Genomic DNA, 16,353 nt, shown 5'->3' with positions numbered 1-16,353 from the left:
CGACAAGTTGTTCCATAGATTGAATAGACAGTCCATGCGCTCAGTTGCTTTATATTTGCCCGCATAGTTAAACGGCTCATATACCATGCAATTTGTCGTACGACAAGTTGTACAACAGATTGGACAGACAGTCAATGCACTCAGTTGATTTATATATGCGCGCATGGTTAAACGGCCCATACACCATGCAACTTATCGTACGACAAGTTGTACAACAGATTGGATAGACAGTCCATGCACTCAGTTGCTTATATTTGCCCGCATAGTTAAACGGCGCATACACCACGCAGTTTGTCGTACAACAAGTTGTACAACAGATTGGACAGAGGGTCCATGTACTCAGTTGCTTTATATTTTGGCTATATAGTTAAACTGCCCATACATCATGCAATTTGTCGTACGATATGTTGTACAACAGATTGGACAGGTAGTCCATGAATTTTTGATAGTACTGTATGACAGCAGACAGTGGAAGAGTCCTCGTTGTGGAAGATAACGGACGTCTCGTAATGCTGAAAATGTAGCTCTGATCTGTGCTGGTGTTGAAGAGTCTCCAGAAACATCAATTCGGAGACTGTTCCATATTTCTGCACGCAGTTTCAGGCGAATTTTGAAAATGTTCCCGTACAAAATTTAATTAATCCAAAAATTGCCACCGAGAAATCCTGATCAACGAGTTGAGTACAGTAATGTAATCTTAAGGCTGTCTGGTGAAATTACAAATATTTCGTCTAAATTGATAATGAGCGATGAAGTCCAAATAAGACCGAATAAACTTTTTATGAAAACTATTTATTAAATTTACTTTTTTTTGAGCAAAGTTATAGGCAATCAAAATGGTAGCGGGACTTTTGCCTCACGTTGTACATTCTGATGTATTAATTCCATACTCGCCTTGCTTGTCTATTAATGCAAGTTTAGGGTAAAATGATGTGGCTCGGTGAATGGAGGTAAAACGAAATAAAACCGTGGTGTTTACATGATGTGACCGTTATTTATTGACAATATAAAAAATGAGAAAAATACAAAGATAAAAAGGATGGCAGCGGAGTTACCTGTTGACGAGGCTTGGGCAGTCGATGGTGGCACGTCTAAACCAAACGAGGGTTGAGCACTGAATGACCGAAATACCCTTCAATAATATCCCAGATAAACGTCTCGGGGTTGCCGCCAGCTATTCGTTGTCGGGTTCCAGTTGGCACCCCGCCCGTGTTCAACATCTGGGATTATATTTCTGGGTATTTTGTAGACCGTTATTCCACGATGTAAAATTCGACATGCTCAAGGTCGCTACACAAGTATAATAGGACAGCAGTAATAAATTAATTTGTAAATTAGAATTGGTTACGTATATCTATTGTAAGGTGCAATTAATTATAAAAAGTATTAGCTGAACTAATGGACAAGTCTAAAGAAAAATCTCCCGAGTTGGTTGTTAAATCATCACTACGTAGTCTGACGCCTACGACAAAATCGTTAAAGGTCCCTTAATTGAAATCACATTACACCGGGCGATAAAATCGTCCTTTTTCAGCGGCACCGCCCCGCTGTTGTTGGCAGTGGCGGTGGTGTCGGCATGAGCCTTCGCCGTTGTTTTGCGTCTGGTGTCGACGTCGTGTGTCTTCCCCACCTTCGAACTCGTTTAGGCGTCGACGACGAAATCGAGAGCGGCGGGAAAATTGGCCTGGGGGGCCGTTGGAGTTCAGGCGATGAATCCGTCGTTACGGAGATGGCATTATCCAACCGGTACGTGCGCTGGAATATGTATGACGGCGTTTAAGGCGTGAAGTCTGGTAATTTTGACGATGATATGTACGGAAATCGATGTAATACTATTATAGGAACAATAAACGTTGTAAATAGGATAGTGTGAGGGGGTTCGGGGCAAACTTGGGTCCCAGGGGTGTTGCAGGATGACGACAACTGTGGGGTATTGTAATATTTTTCTTTCTCTGAATTCTAAAAGTTTGGGTACACGATACTTTACGGTAGTATCGATCTATTAATAATAAAGAAGATTTTCTGGAAGTGCATGCGAACAACAGCCGCCAGAACTACTAGTCGACAATGAGATCCATCTTAGGTACAGATTTTCCACTGCAGAAAGCAAATAGAGCCTCAGGCTTTAATAATTTCCGGCAAAGACCACTTAAATCACCTTTGCAAGTGTACAAAATAATATATACATAAACAAAAATAATTATTTCCTCAAGTGTATTTTATTGTGACAAATAGTAATATGCTCAATTAAGATCAAATAAGGAAAAAGCCAGTATCTTGGCTTACTATTTAAATAGAGCACTTTTCAGAATCTGGTCAGGAACCACCAGTCTGTAAAATGGCATCTGGCAAGATTGACTGACATTCAAGGTAAGAAATAGACCGTAGTTGCATTGGCTAGGATCACAATATGAATATAAAATAGCATGAGTCGGTTAAGGATAACTTGGCAGGGTCTGGATTTGGATAATGCGATAAAGGAGAAGAAATCGTGTTTTATTGGCCATATCTTCTCTTAGGTCCAACTCAATTGAATTATGTTGTTTAGTTTAGATTAAATTTTGTTAATCAGTCAGTTAAAATGGCGTCATTGACCAATAGATCAACCATTTCGTTTTCCTTAATTCCCAAATGATGGTATTCGAAGCCATCATCAAGCCAATCTGGAAATCTGGACATTCAACTATGGGACACAGCAAGTAACAGCAATATTGAAATATTAGAAAGATTCCAGAGCAAGGCTTTAAGGAATATGCTCAATATTCGCCAAAGTAATATGTGAACAGTAATGAAGCTGAAAATATGTCATTATCAGAGAAGACTTGCATGACATACAAACGAGCTGACATTGGCTCTGACTGAAGTAGCGAGGCTATATACCAGCACGCGAGGCTCAAGAGATGCAACATCCCCACTCTCACTAACAGTTTCACGTAGAGGGAGCCACGCCTACTTGAAGCCCTCTCAGACAAAAATACAACCTACAAATTGTTTAGAATATGGATAACACAGTGACTTATTGTTCTGAGGCAAATTGTCATAGCTCTGAATAGGGAAGGAAAGATGTGTAGATCTACAAGAAAATATATAGAAAGTTTCATTACTGAACTAGATTCAGTCAACTACCCTTTAAAAGAATAAGGATCAATTACAAATCTAGTATAAACATGTTACAAAACGACAACGCTAGGCCACACGTTGAGCAGTGAAACTAACGTGCTTACCAAACATAGCCTCCTCTGATTACTACTTATTCAGTTTGATGCAGCATAGCTTGGCGAGTACACAGTTTTAAGTCTTCTGAACATATTTATAACGAATCATTTACCTGAAGCTTTCTTTGCCCAGGACTGCAGAACTCATGTGCAAGTTATAAAGCAATTTGAGTGTAAGCTTCCCATTCAATAAATTATTACTATCTTAATTACAAAATTTATTAAACAGACGTTATGACAGTACAAATACAGATATTAATAATATACAAATTGAAACAATTAATATTCCAATGATATATGGGGGCCGATTGCAAAGAGACATAATCCGCACTAATCCAAACATTCTGTATTACGTCTGAATATACTTACATTGACATTTTCAGTGACGACTAATCTGTTTTCGTAGCTAGGTAATTGTACTATAATGTAATAGCTTTATGTAGCATAAAACAGTAGTGTACGGTCACCATAGATGGGTTGTCATACCATGGTACAATGTATTGTAATACAACATGTAATAATTCTATTACAACTAATTATTTTTAATTGTTATTGCTATTATTAAGCCCTTATTGATATTGTGTATCGAAGAAACGAGGAGAAAACGAAACCTGTGTTTATGTTAAAACTGACTAGTGTGATGAGTGAAACCTCTAGGCATATGGGTTTGGTGTATTTTAGAGTATATTTTAATCCTCAATATATTTTTGTGCTTCCCTTTCAACAGTCTCGTCTTCTCTTAGTGAAATTAATAAAAAAAATAGAGTAAAATAAAAGTTTTCGTTATTTTAAACCCTTTATATTTCATAAACTTACACATATTTATACTTCATCTTATTTTCAGGACGAGTTCTTCATCTACTATGATTTCTTCACCCTTGCCATTTTGCCTACAACTACGTCTCGATGTCCATGAACAAATGGTAGCTGTAAACAGCAGATGTAGCGAGTATACCAGGTAAGCAAGGAATTCAAACTTCAATTATGTAATTCTATCATTGAAACTAACATTTTATCAGACTTTCTTACTTGAGCTCAATAATTACATGCACGAATCGTTTTAAACTATAACCACCGCTGTGTTAAACACCAGCATGCTTAAATTCTTACTATAATCATGATAACACTGATTTTCAAGTGAAATTCTCAATGTTTCTTATATCATTACACATATAAATAGCATTTCATGTAGCATAGTCATTCCTCGAACAAAATATTAATTCTATTTTTGTGTTTCAGAACCCTTCAACCTGTTACATTGTTACACTGTGTTGACAGATGAATGCTGAGAAGATATTGTCCTCATGCTGACTCTATCCCATATGTTTAATATATAATTGATTTATATCAGAAGATAACAATGTTTTCTAGTTTGTATTACATTAACAACTCTATTTACAGTATTTAAATATGTAAACAATGTATTATACTTTTAGAATGCTATTTTAGCAATTAGTTTTAATTTTAATACTAATTATTATGTTCATCAATAAAACAATAAATAAAAGTTATTTTAATTATACTGCCGTTTTTGATTTTATACCAATCAAATAACATTCAAATTCAGTCTTTTAAAAAATGTCATTAATTATGAATCCAAGCTTAGACAACTTAATATACACCCTGTTAACCTTTATGCATTTTATAAAATGTAGGCAACTCATTATACAACTAAAGATATATTTGGTTGCCTATCTCCACAACACACATATTTTTTTGATTAAAATTTTGCTCATGATAATTTGGCGAATTAAAAATTCTTATAATAGAAGTATATCGTTTCGCATTCATATGATCCTGGAGGACTCAATTATTGGGGACATAGAAGTAACGAGGAGGTATTCGATTTATTCTCCTGATGTTTTGATTTAGCTAATTTGAAAACACCTCTTCACGTTCGTATGCTCCTGGTAGCAAGTTTTTAAAAATCGTGAGTTTCTGATAATTTCGAGATTTTGATTAGGAACATAGAAGTATCGAGGAGGTATTCGAATTATTCTCCTGATGTTTTGATTTTGCTAATTTGAAAACACCTCTTCACGTTCGTATGCTCCTGGTAGCAAGTTTTTAAAAATCGTGAGTTTCTGATAATTTCGAGATTTTGATTAGGAACATAGAAGTATCGAGGAGGTATTCGGATCGTTCTCCTGATGTTTTGATTTTGCTAATTTAAAAACACCTCTTCACGTTCGTATGCTCCTGGTAGCAAGTTTTTAAAAATCGTGAGTTTCTGATAATTTCGAGATTTTGATTAGGAACATAGAAGTATCGAGGAGGTATTCGGATCGTTCTCCTGATGTTTTGATTTTGCTAATTTAAAAACACCTCTTCACGTTCGTATGCTCCTGGTAGCAAGTTTTTAAAAATCGTGAGTTTCTGATAATTTCGAGATTTTGATTAGGAACATAGAAGTATCGAGGAGGTATTCGGATCGTTCTCCTGATGTTTTGATTTTGCTAATTTAAAAACACCTCTTCACGTTCGTATGCTCCTGGTAGCAAGTTTTTAAAAATCGTGAGTTTCTGATAATTTCGAGATTTTGATTAGGAACATAGAAGTATCGAGGAGGTATTCGGATCGTTCTCCTGATGTTTTGATTTTGCTAATTTAAAAACACCTCTTCACGTTCGTATGCTCCTGGTAGCAAGTTTTTAAAAATCGTGAGTTTCTGATAATTTCGAGATTTTGATTAGGAACATAGAAGTATCGAGGAGGTATTCGGATCGTTCTCCTGATGTTTTGATTTTGCTAATTTAAAAACACCTCTTCACGTTCGTATGCTCCTGGTAGCAAGTTTTTAAAAATCGTGAGTTTCTGATAATTTCGAGATTTTGATTAGGAACATAGAAGTATCGAGGAGGTATTCGGATCGTTCTCCTGATGTTTTGATTTTGCTAATTTAAAAACACCTCTTCACGTTCGTATGCTCCTGGTAGCAAGTTTTTAAAAATCGTGAGTTTCTGATAATTTCGAGATTTTGATTAGGAACATAGAAGTATCGAGGAGGTATTCGGATCGTTCTCCTGATGTTTTGATTTTGCTAATTTAAAAACACCTCTTCACGTTCGTATGCTCCTGGTAGCAAGTTTTTAAAAATCGTGAGTTTCTGATAATTTCGAGATTTTGATTAGGAACATAGAAGTATCGAGGAGGTATTCGGATCGTTCTCCTGATGTTTTGATTTTGCTAATTTAAAAACACCTCTTCACGTTCGTATGCTCCTGGTAGCAAGTTTTTAAAAATCGTGAGTTTCTGATAATTTCGAGATTTTGATTAGGAACATAGAAGTATCGAGGAGGTATTCGGATCGTTCTCCTGATGTTTTGATTTTGCTAATTTAAAAACACCTCTTCACGTTCGTATGCTCCTGGTAGCAAGTTTTTAAAAATCGTGAGTTTCTGATAATTTCGAGATTTTGATTAGGAACATAGAAGTATCGAGGAGGTATTCGGATCGTTCTCCTGATGTTTTGATTTTGCTAATTTAAAAACACCTCTTCACGTTCGTATGCTCCTGGTAGCAAGTTTTTAAAAATCGTGAGTTTCTGATAATTTCGAGATTTTGATTAGGAACATAGAAGTATCGAGGAGGTATTCGGATCGTTCTCCTGATGTTTTGATTTTGCTAATTTAAAAACACCTCTTCACGTTCGTATGCTCCTGGTAGCAAGTTTTTAAAAATCGTGAGTTTCTGATAATTTCGAGATTTTGATTAGGAACATAGAAGTATCGAGGAGGTATTCGGATCGTTCTCCTGATGTTTTGATTTTGCTAATTTAAAAACACCTCTTCACGTTCGTATGCTCCTGGTAGCAAGTTTTTAAAAATCGTGAGTTTCTGATAATTTCGAGATTTTGATTAGGAACATAGAAGTATCGAGGAGGTATTCGGATCGTTCTCCTGATGTTTTGATTTTGCTAATTTAAAAACACCTCTTCACGTTCGTATGCTCCTGGTAGCAAGTTTTTAAAAATCGTGAGTTTCTGATAATTTCGAGATTTTGATTAGGAACATAGAAGTATCGAGGAGGTATTCGGATCGTTCTCCTGATGTTTTGATTTTGCTAATTTAAAAACACCTCTTCACGTTCGTATGCTCCTGGTAGCAAGTTTTTAAAAATCGTGAGTTTCTGATAATTTCGAGATTTTGATTAGGAACATAGAAGTATCGAGGAGGTATTCGGATCGTTCTCCTGATGTTTTGATTTTGCTAATTTAAAAACACCTCTTCACGTTCGTATGCTCCTGGTAGCAAGTTTTTAAAAATCGTGAGTTTCTGATAATTTCGAGATTTTGATTAGGAACATAGAAGTATCGAGGAGGTATTCGGATCGTTCTCCTGATGTTTTGATTTTGCTAATTTAAAAACACCTCTTCACGTTCGTATGCTCCTGGTAGCAAGTTTTTAAAAATCGTGAGTTTCTGATAATTTCGAGATTTTGATTAGGAACATAGAAGTATCGAGGAGGTATTCGGATCGTTCTCCTGATGTTTTGATTTTGCTAATTTAAAAACACCTCTTCACGTTCGTATGCTCCTGGTAGCAAGTTTTTAAAAATCGTGAGTTTCTGATAATTTCGAGATTTTGATTAGGAACATAGAAGTATCGAGGAGGTATTCGGATCGTTCTCCTGATGTTTTGATTTTGCTAATTTAAAAACACCTCTTCACGTTCGTATGCTCCTGGTAGCAAGTTTTTAAAAATCGTGAGTTTCTGATAATTTCGAGATTTTGATTAGGAACATAGAAGTATCGAGGAGGTATTCGGATCGTTCTCCTGATGTTTTGATTTTGCTAATTTAAAAACACCTCTTCACGTTCGTATGCTCCTGGTAGCAAGTTTTTAAAAATCGTGAGTTTCTGATAATTTCGAGATTTTGATTAGGAACATAGAAGTATCGAGGAGGTATTCGGATCGTTCTCCTGATGTTTTGATTTTGCTAATTTAAAAATACCTCTTCACGTTCGTATGCTCCTGGTAGCAAGTTTTTAAAAATCGTGAGTTTCTGATAATTTCGAGATTTTGATTAGGAACATAGAAGTATCGAGGAGGTATTCGGATCGTTCTCCTGATGTTTTGATTTTGCTAATTTAAAAACACCTCTTCACGTTCGTATGCTCCTGGTAGCAAGTTTTTAAAAATCGTGAGTTTCTGATAATTTCGAGATTTTGATTAGGAACATAGAAGTATCGAGGAGGTATTCGGATCGTTCTCCTGATGTTTTGATTTTGCTAATTTAAAAACACCTCTTCACGTTCGTATGCTCCTGGTAGCAAGTTTTTAAAAATCGTGAGTTTCTGATAATTTCGAGATTTTGATTAGGAACATAGAAGTATCGAGGAGGTATTCGGATCGTTCTCCTGATGTTTTGATTTTGCTAATTTAAAAATACCTCTTCACGTTCGTATGCTCCTGGTAGCAAATTTTTAAAAATCGTGAGTTTCTGATAATTTCGAGATTTTGATTAGGAACATAGAAGTATCGAGGATCGCTCTACTGATGTTTTGATAATTAAAATGCCCTGTTTTGCTATCGATATTTTTTTACGAATATAGTCGGGAATAATAAAGCTTTTTATGCAAGAATTAAAATTTTCACTAGCCCTATGGGTTTTTTTAAATTATTTTTGTTGACATTTTGGTGAAGGCAATTTTTTTAACGCTTCAATAGAAATTTAGTGACATACAGAATCTCAATTAAGAAAATCGTACTTCATCTCTGACAAAAGACCATTTTTAATATTGTGGGAAGTAAGAATAACACCAAATAAAAGACAGATTAATATTTCAATCATTTATTAATATATTTTTGTTAATCAGGAGTAACAATATTAATAATACAATCAATATACAATATTACAGTATACAATTAATATACAACAATAATCTATATTATCCTAACAATAGATAATTAATTGTCACACCCAGGCTAAACTATATAATAATTAATTTTAACAAAAAAGAAAATATGAAGAAATATATTAAAAGAAAATTATTTTGAAGATATCCTGTTGGTGATCTACGCCACTGTGTGTTGCATCCATCATTTTGCGTTCTCTGAAATAAGAAAAAAATAATATAATAGTATCATAAATTAAATTAGCCGGATCATCAGTTAAAGGTGATTAAAATATTTAATTTTAGTTTAATTTCATTTTAATAATTTTAAAATTGATATTTATAGCCCGCCCAATAAAACATTCGACTCATGTTATACAAGACTTCAAATATAGTTCCAGTTGCAGTTTGTAAAAATGCAAAATGTACTTAATACTATTTAAACAGAGATATATGTCCTGATGTCTTCAAAATTCTTCAAAACATTAGCGGAAGCTTTGTAGATCAGAAATAAAAATTTGATGAGACATTGCGACATAATGGCATCATTAATTTTTTGATTGCATCTTGTTGAATGGGCTATATTTGATTAGTTTATCATTAAAATAACTTACGGCATTAATGATGATGAATAGTAGATTCGGCAACTGTGGTCAGAGCAAAGTATAGGAGAGGACTGCTTCGTGTGGACTATGAGACCTAAGCAAAACTGAAACTAAATCAATTGTTAATTTGCATGAATTAAATACTAGCATAATTATTGAATGGATAATAAGCAGATCTGCTTTATCAATTAAGTCTTCAATCCTTAATATTAACAAATACAACGTGGGGCAAAAGTCCCGCGATCATTTTTATTCCCTATAACATTGCTCGAAGAAAAGGTAAATAAGTTTGGTTTTCATAAAAAGTTTAAAAGTGTAAAGTTATAATTGAAAAATTATATTGGCTAAATGATGATCGCGATTTGCTATGCAACTTTCGGCCTTTTTAATGCATTTTTCATGACATCTGGACACATCAAATGTGTAACCGGGAACCACGTGTCCGAATTGATGTTTCTGGAGATTCTACAATACTATCGTGCACCAGAGACACATTTTCAGCGTTACGAGACGCCCGTTGTCTTCCAGAATGAGGCCTCTCTATAAATTATAGTTTTGTGAGGCACTGGACGATTAGAATATTTTTGACGCAATTTCCGCTGAGTGGCAATAATGAAACGGTTATTTTCAATAAATATTGTCACTATTTCTGCTCGTTTTTGTGGCGTAGATTTATCTATAATAAAATTTGGACATCACATAACCAAGATGGCGCGAAATCAAAATTATAGCGGTGCTTTTGCCCCACCTGTTATTATCTTGGAAATTGGAAACTCTATATTGTTTGAATAGCTATTATTCCAGTTACAAAATTGCAACAACGATGGAGAGGAAATCCTCCGCAGATATCATTTGCTGGCTAACTGTACACGCCCAAATAATATTTTACCTCTAGTTTTTTCCCATTCTACTTACCTTGCCCATAATAAATGAATCAATATTAATTCACAGTCTTATCAATCAATTGAGAGTTGAGGGTATTTTCTGTGTACACTAATTTAAAAAACAGACGAGGTCATAATAAAACAAAACATTTAAACAATAAAAATGTTTATTTGGAATATAATAAAAAGATATACAGGATAATCGGCAACAACAATTTCACGATTCTATACAAAATAAAAGAAAATATATATAAAAAACGAACTTAACTCTTAAAAATCTTATCAACAGGTTTAATCGTTTTTTTTTTACACATTAGCTTACCATCTCTACCGTGCGGATATACAAAATATATTCGTCGAAACAACACAAGCCTATAACAAAATGGACGGTACCGACCACAAACCATATCATTCTCCTGTTTCCTCTACCTAACCTAGCCTAGTAATCTTACTTGATATGATTATGATAACAATATTAACAGTCTATGTTATAGTTACATTACTTAAGATGCGATCAAGCGGACGTAGGGACGTAAAGGAAAGGGGGTTAAAACGAGGACGAATTTTGAGCACAACATCGTTTCCTCGAGTGCCACGAAGACGCATGTACAGTGCACGGTATGCAACACGGAATAAATAATAGTAATTACCTTTTAAATAAGATGTATATTGCACTATTTCCCAACCACCGTTAGAATTATAAATGTATATGTACAAAACAGATAAAATACTTAATTAAAATTATTTATATACTGGTTAATGTAAGGGGGTTAATAGGCTGAAAATCACCGGAGATTTATTGGCAATATAGTCGTGTAACAATCACTACAAAGGTTGATCAAGACTGTTGAATGATCAGCAACATATTCTCAAGTCCTTACATGTCATGGAACCTATTGATCAAACCCCGTAAATCGATTTAATAAATATTACTTTACATAAATAAAGAAAATAATGTCGAAATTGGATGAGCTATCAACAAATTCTTGTTCGTAAAATACTGAGAATATTTTCTTAATAATATAAGTTTTTTTCGTCCAACTCCGTTGCTTAATAGGGTCCTTCTTTATCTTGTCCAAAATTACAACTATATACAAAAAATTATTTAATTTTCTTCATACTTAGTCTGTGTTATTTTCCCACTTTTTATACCTTTAATAAAACATATAATTTTGATGAATCGATAAAACTTATTATACAGACACAAAATATTACAAGAGCAAAACATTATTTGGCTAATATTGTTCCAATTTTTTCCACCTTTGTTCCAATTAGCTTATAATAACTAATAATGAAATATTAATTACTAAAATTCTTGCTTGTTATTTATACATAAGCGTACATAAGAACTAAACACGTTAACTTCTGACTGGTTTCATATTAGTAAAATCTAAACATTTTATACACTATTAATATTGTATAAAAGTTAGATTTAAATTATTTTTGATGGTAGTTACTAGTTGAAGGATGTAAGATGCTTCACATGCTTCACACTGCATCAAATTGGTAAGAATCATTGTGCAAGAGAAGAGAAATAAAGAAATAAGAAGTGAGACGTAACAAAAATAAAATGTATATATTTCATTTGGCAGAAAACTGAAAAGAAATAAGATTGAACTGAAAGAAAGAACGTTGTATAGAGCATGAGACAGGTAAAGACGTGATGTTTTGGAAGGTGCACAAAATTCATAGGTTAGTGGGATATTATTATAATATACTATGGAGCATCATAAAAGAGTCAGAAGACATAAGAGCCTAGGACCAAAATACCCACATTCAGGTTTAAAAATTATCGAAAGTTTAGCTTATATTGGGATTAAAGATCATAGGTGATACGTTTAGTGAACATATGAGCTTAATAATAAATTTACTTACAGACCGAGAAGACTGTCCGTCGGTAAAATTATATAACTTAACATCCCATAAGAACATGCAATTGGCAATTGGTTAATAGGTCGCCACTCCAGAGCAACGATAGCAAAATTATGGCATACAAATCCATCATCAAGCCAATCTGAGCATACGACATTCAACCATGGGGCATGTCAAGCAACGGAAATATAAAAATATTGGAAAAGTTGCAGAGAAACGTTTTAAGGAACATGTTCAATATTCTTCAAAACATGTAATTAAACATGTAATACATGAAGGGAAAACAATGAATATAATGCCGTAAGAAAACAGACGTAAATATGTACGTTTCTTTACTGTATACTTTCTTTATATATGTAGTATTTTGGTGGAATATAAGAGAGATAGAAAGAGCGAGGAAGAGAAAAACTCAAAGAAAGTATGTTAAATAAATAGTGAGACAAGTTAAAATTTGATACTATGGAAGGTGCATAGTATTCTTTCATGACATTCATGAGTCCATAGTTACCATAGTCCATAGTCCGTGGTACCAACAGAGGTGTCAACACGTGTCATGGAGAATATAGGAGTTGGAAAACGTGATAGCCCAATATATGGTACTGTGATTGTAACAAATGAAACAGATTGTTATTGAACAGGGTAACACAACAACCCTTACTGCAAAGTAAAACGAAAGCCCTTCTAATGTCTTAGTTAGAGATGGATGTTTCCATCCAATAAAAATTCCTTCCCTGAAATCCCAAAACAAAAGTTCGATATTTTTCTGAAAACAACATCGAAAAATTTGAGATGGTATTTATCCATATTCAGTTTCGATATATCGATATTTTTTCGCATCCCCACCACAGACCAGAGCATCTTAAGAGTTGAAAGATGTATAGTTCAGGATTGAGCCACTATGAAGGTCTACAAGAGAATTTGGCCAAAAAAATTCCATTACTCAAAACTGTAAAATAACGCAACGATCTTTCGAAAATCTAACTAAGAAGCAGGAGGTTTGGTATTTCCCAGAATAAGTATTATAACGTTGGGTTTTTCCATCAGAAAAAATAATAAAGCCAACAATAAAAAACAACGGCCATTCAAAATAACAGTGAACATACGCCATCAAGATTTTTAATGTATTGCCTGTCGCAATTTATAAATTCGATTTAGAACCAGACAATATTTTCATTCTCATTTTTTTCTAGTTAAAAAGAGATACAATGCTGTTTGCTACGTTTGAATATATAACCGACTCAGCCTACAACATTCGCCTGTTCGGTTATTTAAAATATTAATACCTGAAGATATTTTAGTTAGTTAAATAAAAATCGATAAGGATTTGGAATCACAAAAGAACCTATACCTGTTCAAGGCTTAAGCAGATGATTTTTGTATGAATAAAAATAAGAGTAATAAATATTGTAGGCGTAACTTTTTCTCCACAGCGTTGAGAAGGGATGTTGTTATATCAAATGTATTCAAAAAACACTAATTTGATTATATTTACGAAAGAGTTCAATAAATTCCAACGTATATTCTCAGTTTTTATTTCTTGGAGCCATTTTCGACATTACTTTTCCTTAAAAATGTTATTAAAATCAAACAGTGATGACCACTGGTAAAAACTACAACCCGTGATCACTATCTGTTGATCACCGATGGTAGCCCGGTCACTATGGCTTTGAAGTACGTTAACTTATTCTAAAATAAGCGTGGTAGACCTATCACTAGATTTACGTAACTTCATCGTACCGAAGTTGGAGCTACATGTCCTGTAAAAGAAAATATCTCGTTGTTTCATGCGGTTAGTGGTTAATTTTAAACTAAAAACAGAAAGCGCAGAGCATCTACTTTCGAGCGGAAGAATCTAAGCCCCAAAGGTCGTACCAGGGACCGTACATGTTGCCGTTATGTGGCGATTTCTCGTCGAACTTTGAGTTATACTCGGAGTTCTTCAGGCGCCTCTGGAGGGTCTCCCCGTACTCCATCAAACCGACGTCTTGGTCGTAACTGGAACCCTTACTGTTGGTCTTGGTCAGCTTGGTTCTGGGCAGAAACTGTCGGTTATCTCCCACCTCCGACAGTTCATCGTTTGTCGAGTCGTAATATTTGGATCTTTGTTCTTTTCGTTCACCGTTCATCTTGTTCCTCTCGTTCATTTCTTTGTCGACGCTTTCGTAGCTCTGTTTAGGCTTGCGGTCTTTTTTTGACGACTCCGCGTAATATTCTTCGTTGGGTTTGACGGAGCCTTCGTCATTACCCAGGCCAAATGTTTTGAACTCCATGACTTCTTTTTCCCTGGATCTGCTTCGTTCCTGAACCTCCCCGTTCTTTGTTGGTGAATATTTATTGGTTTTGGAGAATTTCTCCAGCTTTTTCCCGATCTCAGCTACGTTAGGGTAATTATTACCGTTCTTCCGCACCTTCTGGTCATCGACTACAATGCTGTAGGGGTCATCGCTGGTTATATCCGACGCAAATTCGGATTCAGCTTGTGATATGTCATCAGCGTACTGTTGGAGGATGTTTTTCCTGTTTACGGTTCTCATCATTAAGCCGTCGCCGTCGTCATCATAAAACTGGTCGGCGTACTTCGATGACGCCTTGGTCTCGCCGTATATATCCTCAGCCTCCGCCTCTTTGTTCGCCTTCAAAGCCAATTTCTGACGAGCTTTGGGCGTTTTCGGTTTCTTCAATTGTTTCTCTTGGACGGTGCCGTGATCCTTATTATTGATAGTCCTGTCCGAGTCATTAGAGTGATCCCTGCTGACCCGTCTCGTCCTTTGTAAACTGGTAACTTTGTGCCTGGCGGGTTTCTCATTCAGATCGACCAAATCCCGATGTTTCCACAACGCCATGCCCTCCAAGATATCGTCCGAGCTGTTTTTGCCGAATTTCCAGAATGATTTCGTTCGTTTCACCTTCACCTTACTGACATCTGGACTGTCAGATGCGTAGTATCGGTTCTCCATTAGATCCCCGTGACTGTTGGAGAGTTTGTGTTTGGGGCGTGGATGACGCGGTACTTTGGGAGCTAATAAGGTGTTATTATTGCTGTCTCCAGAGATGTCACGTCGTGAACGACTGGAAGGCAAAGCGAGAAAGCAACATAATTTGATAAATAAACATACAAACATGCGATAAGGTGCTAAAACTTGGTGAAGAGAATATATCGAAATACTAGATAAGTTCTACATATATCTGCAAAATCGAGTTTTATTTGTTTATATTTTCTCGACATTTTTTTTCCTTCAAATATAGATAAAGACGTATAGCATTCAAGGAAACCATAAATTGCTCGGAATATATATGAGACTTGACGCTGTGTATAGAAAATATTTTTTAGATTAATTTTGTGTTTACAGAAGTTTGTTGAGGTAATATATTATTTATTGCCGGCTTGGTTGGCGCTGTGGTAAAGGCGAGAGAACGGTCCTCTTATTGTTACGATCGTCGCGGGTTCGAGCCCTGCTGGGGCATGGTTTAATATTTGTGATTACCCTAGGTAAGAGTGCAAACTCCGACAAGAAAAATAATCATCCAAAATGATGATTTTTGTCAAAATTGATTGAATTGAACATACATTGACAACTGGCTGGAAGAATGAATATATTTTGAAAAAGCAATAAATTAGTTGGCAAATTAAGCACCTTTATTACTATTGGTTTTATCTGATACTTTGCTAGTCCTTTTCATTAATATATCCAAGTTATTTGGTTCTCCAGATTAATACAGTGTTAATTAATGCAAGTTATAAAGAATATATATAATATAATCATGAGGTCAATACATTGCTAAGCTATAATAGTAAATGCCCTATAAATTCGGTATAAATTTTTCAATTCCTGTCTTCGTGTAAAAGAAATAAAAGTAAGGAGAGAAAAAGGGAAGGGTCTCTGGAGACGCTTTACTTTTTTCTTTAAATTACATAGGCCCATCTTCATAAGATATTCGAC

General features: G+C 34.9%; 2 protein-coding genes across 3 annotated transcripts in view; one reads left to right on the top strand and one right to left on the bottom strand.

Annotated features, from left to right (window-relative positions):
• Nucleotides 1–4,599, top strand: part of LOC143203476 (uncharacterized) — a 175,847-nt gene extending 171,248 nt beyond the window's left edge. Inside the window, exons 1-3 of one of the 2 annotated variants that reach the window (XM_076415648.1) lie at nucleotides 1,536–1,746; nucleotides 4,060–4,173; nucleotides 4,455–4,599. In XM_076415648.1, coding sequence (XP_076271763.1) covers nucleotides 1,577–1,746; nucleotides 4,060–4,173; nucleotides 4,455–4,497 — 327 coding nt within the window. In that variant the 5' untranslated portion in view covers nucleotides 1,536–1,576 and the 3' untranslated portion in view covers nucleotides 4,498–4,599. Of the gene's footprint in view, nucleotides 1–1,535; nucleotides 1,747–4,059; nucleotides 4,174–4,454 lie in introns of those variants that run through there. The other variant, XM_076415649.1, reaches the window with a different exon arrangement.
• A 6,090-nt stretch (nucleotides 4,600–10,689) lies between these two features.
• Nucleotides 10,690–16,353, bottom strand: part of IRSp53 (Insulin receptor substrate 53 kDa) — a 265,161-nt gene continuing 259,497 nt past the window's right edge. The window contains exon 16 of the mRNA XM_076415642.1: nucleotides 10,690–15,481. Within this exon, the coding sequence (XP_076271757.1) occupies nucleotides 14,245–15,481 (1,237 nt within the window). The 3' untranslated portion in view covers nucleotides 10,690–14,244. The remainder of the gene's footprint in view (nucleotides 15,482–16,353) is intronic.

Source organism: Rhynchophorus ferrugineus, unplaced genomic scaffold, assembly GCF_030347505.1.
Source record: "Rhynchophorus ferrugineus isolate W39M unplaced genomic scaffold, kcgeb_rfMv2 rfM10, whole genome shotgun sequence".
Taxonomy (NCBI): Eukaryota; Metazoa; Arthropoda; class Insecta; order Coleoptera; family Curculionidae; genus Rhynchophorus; species Rhynchophorus ferrugineus.
The sequence above is the reverse complement of the archived record's forward strand: the minus strand, read 5'-3'. Positions and strand labels throughout refer to the sequence as shown.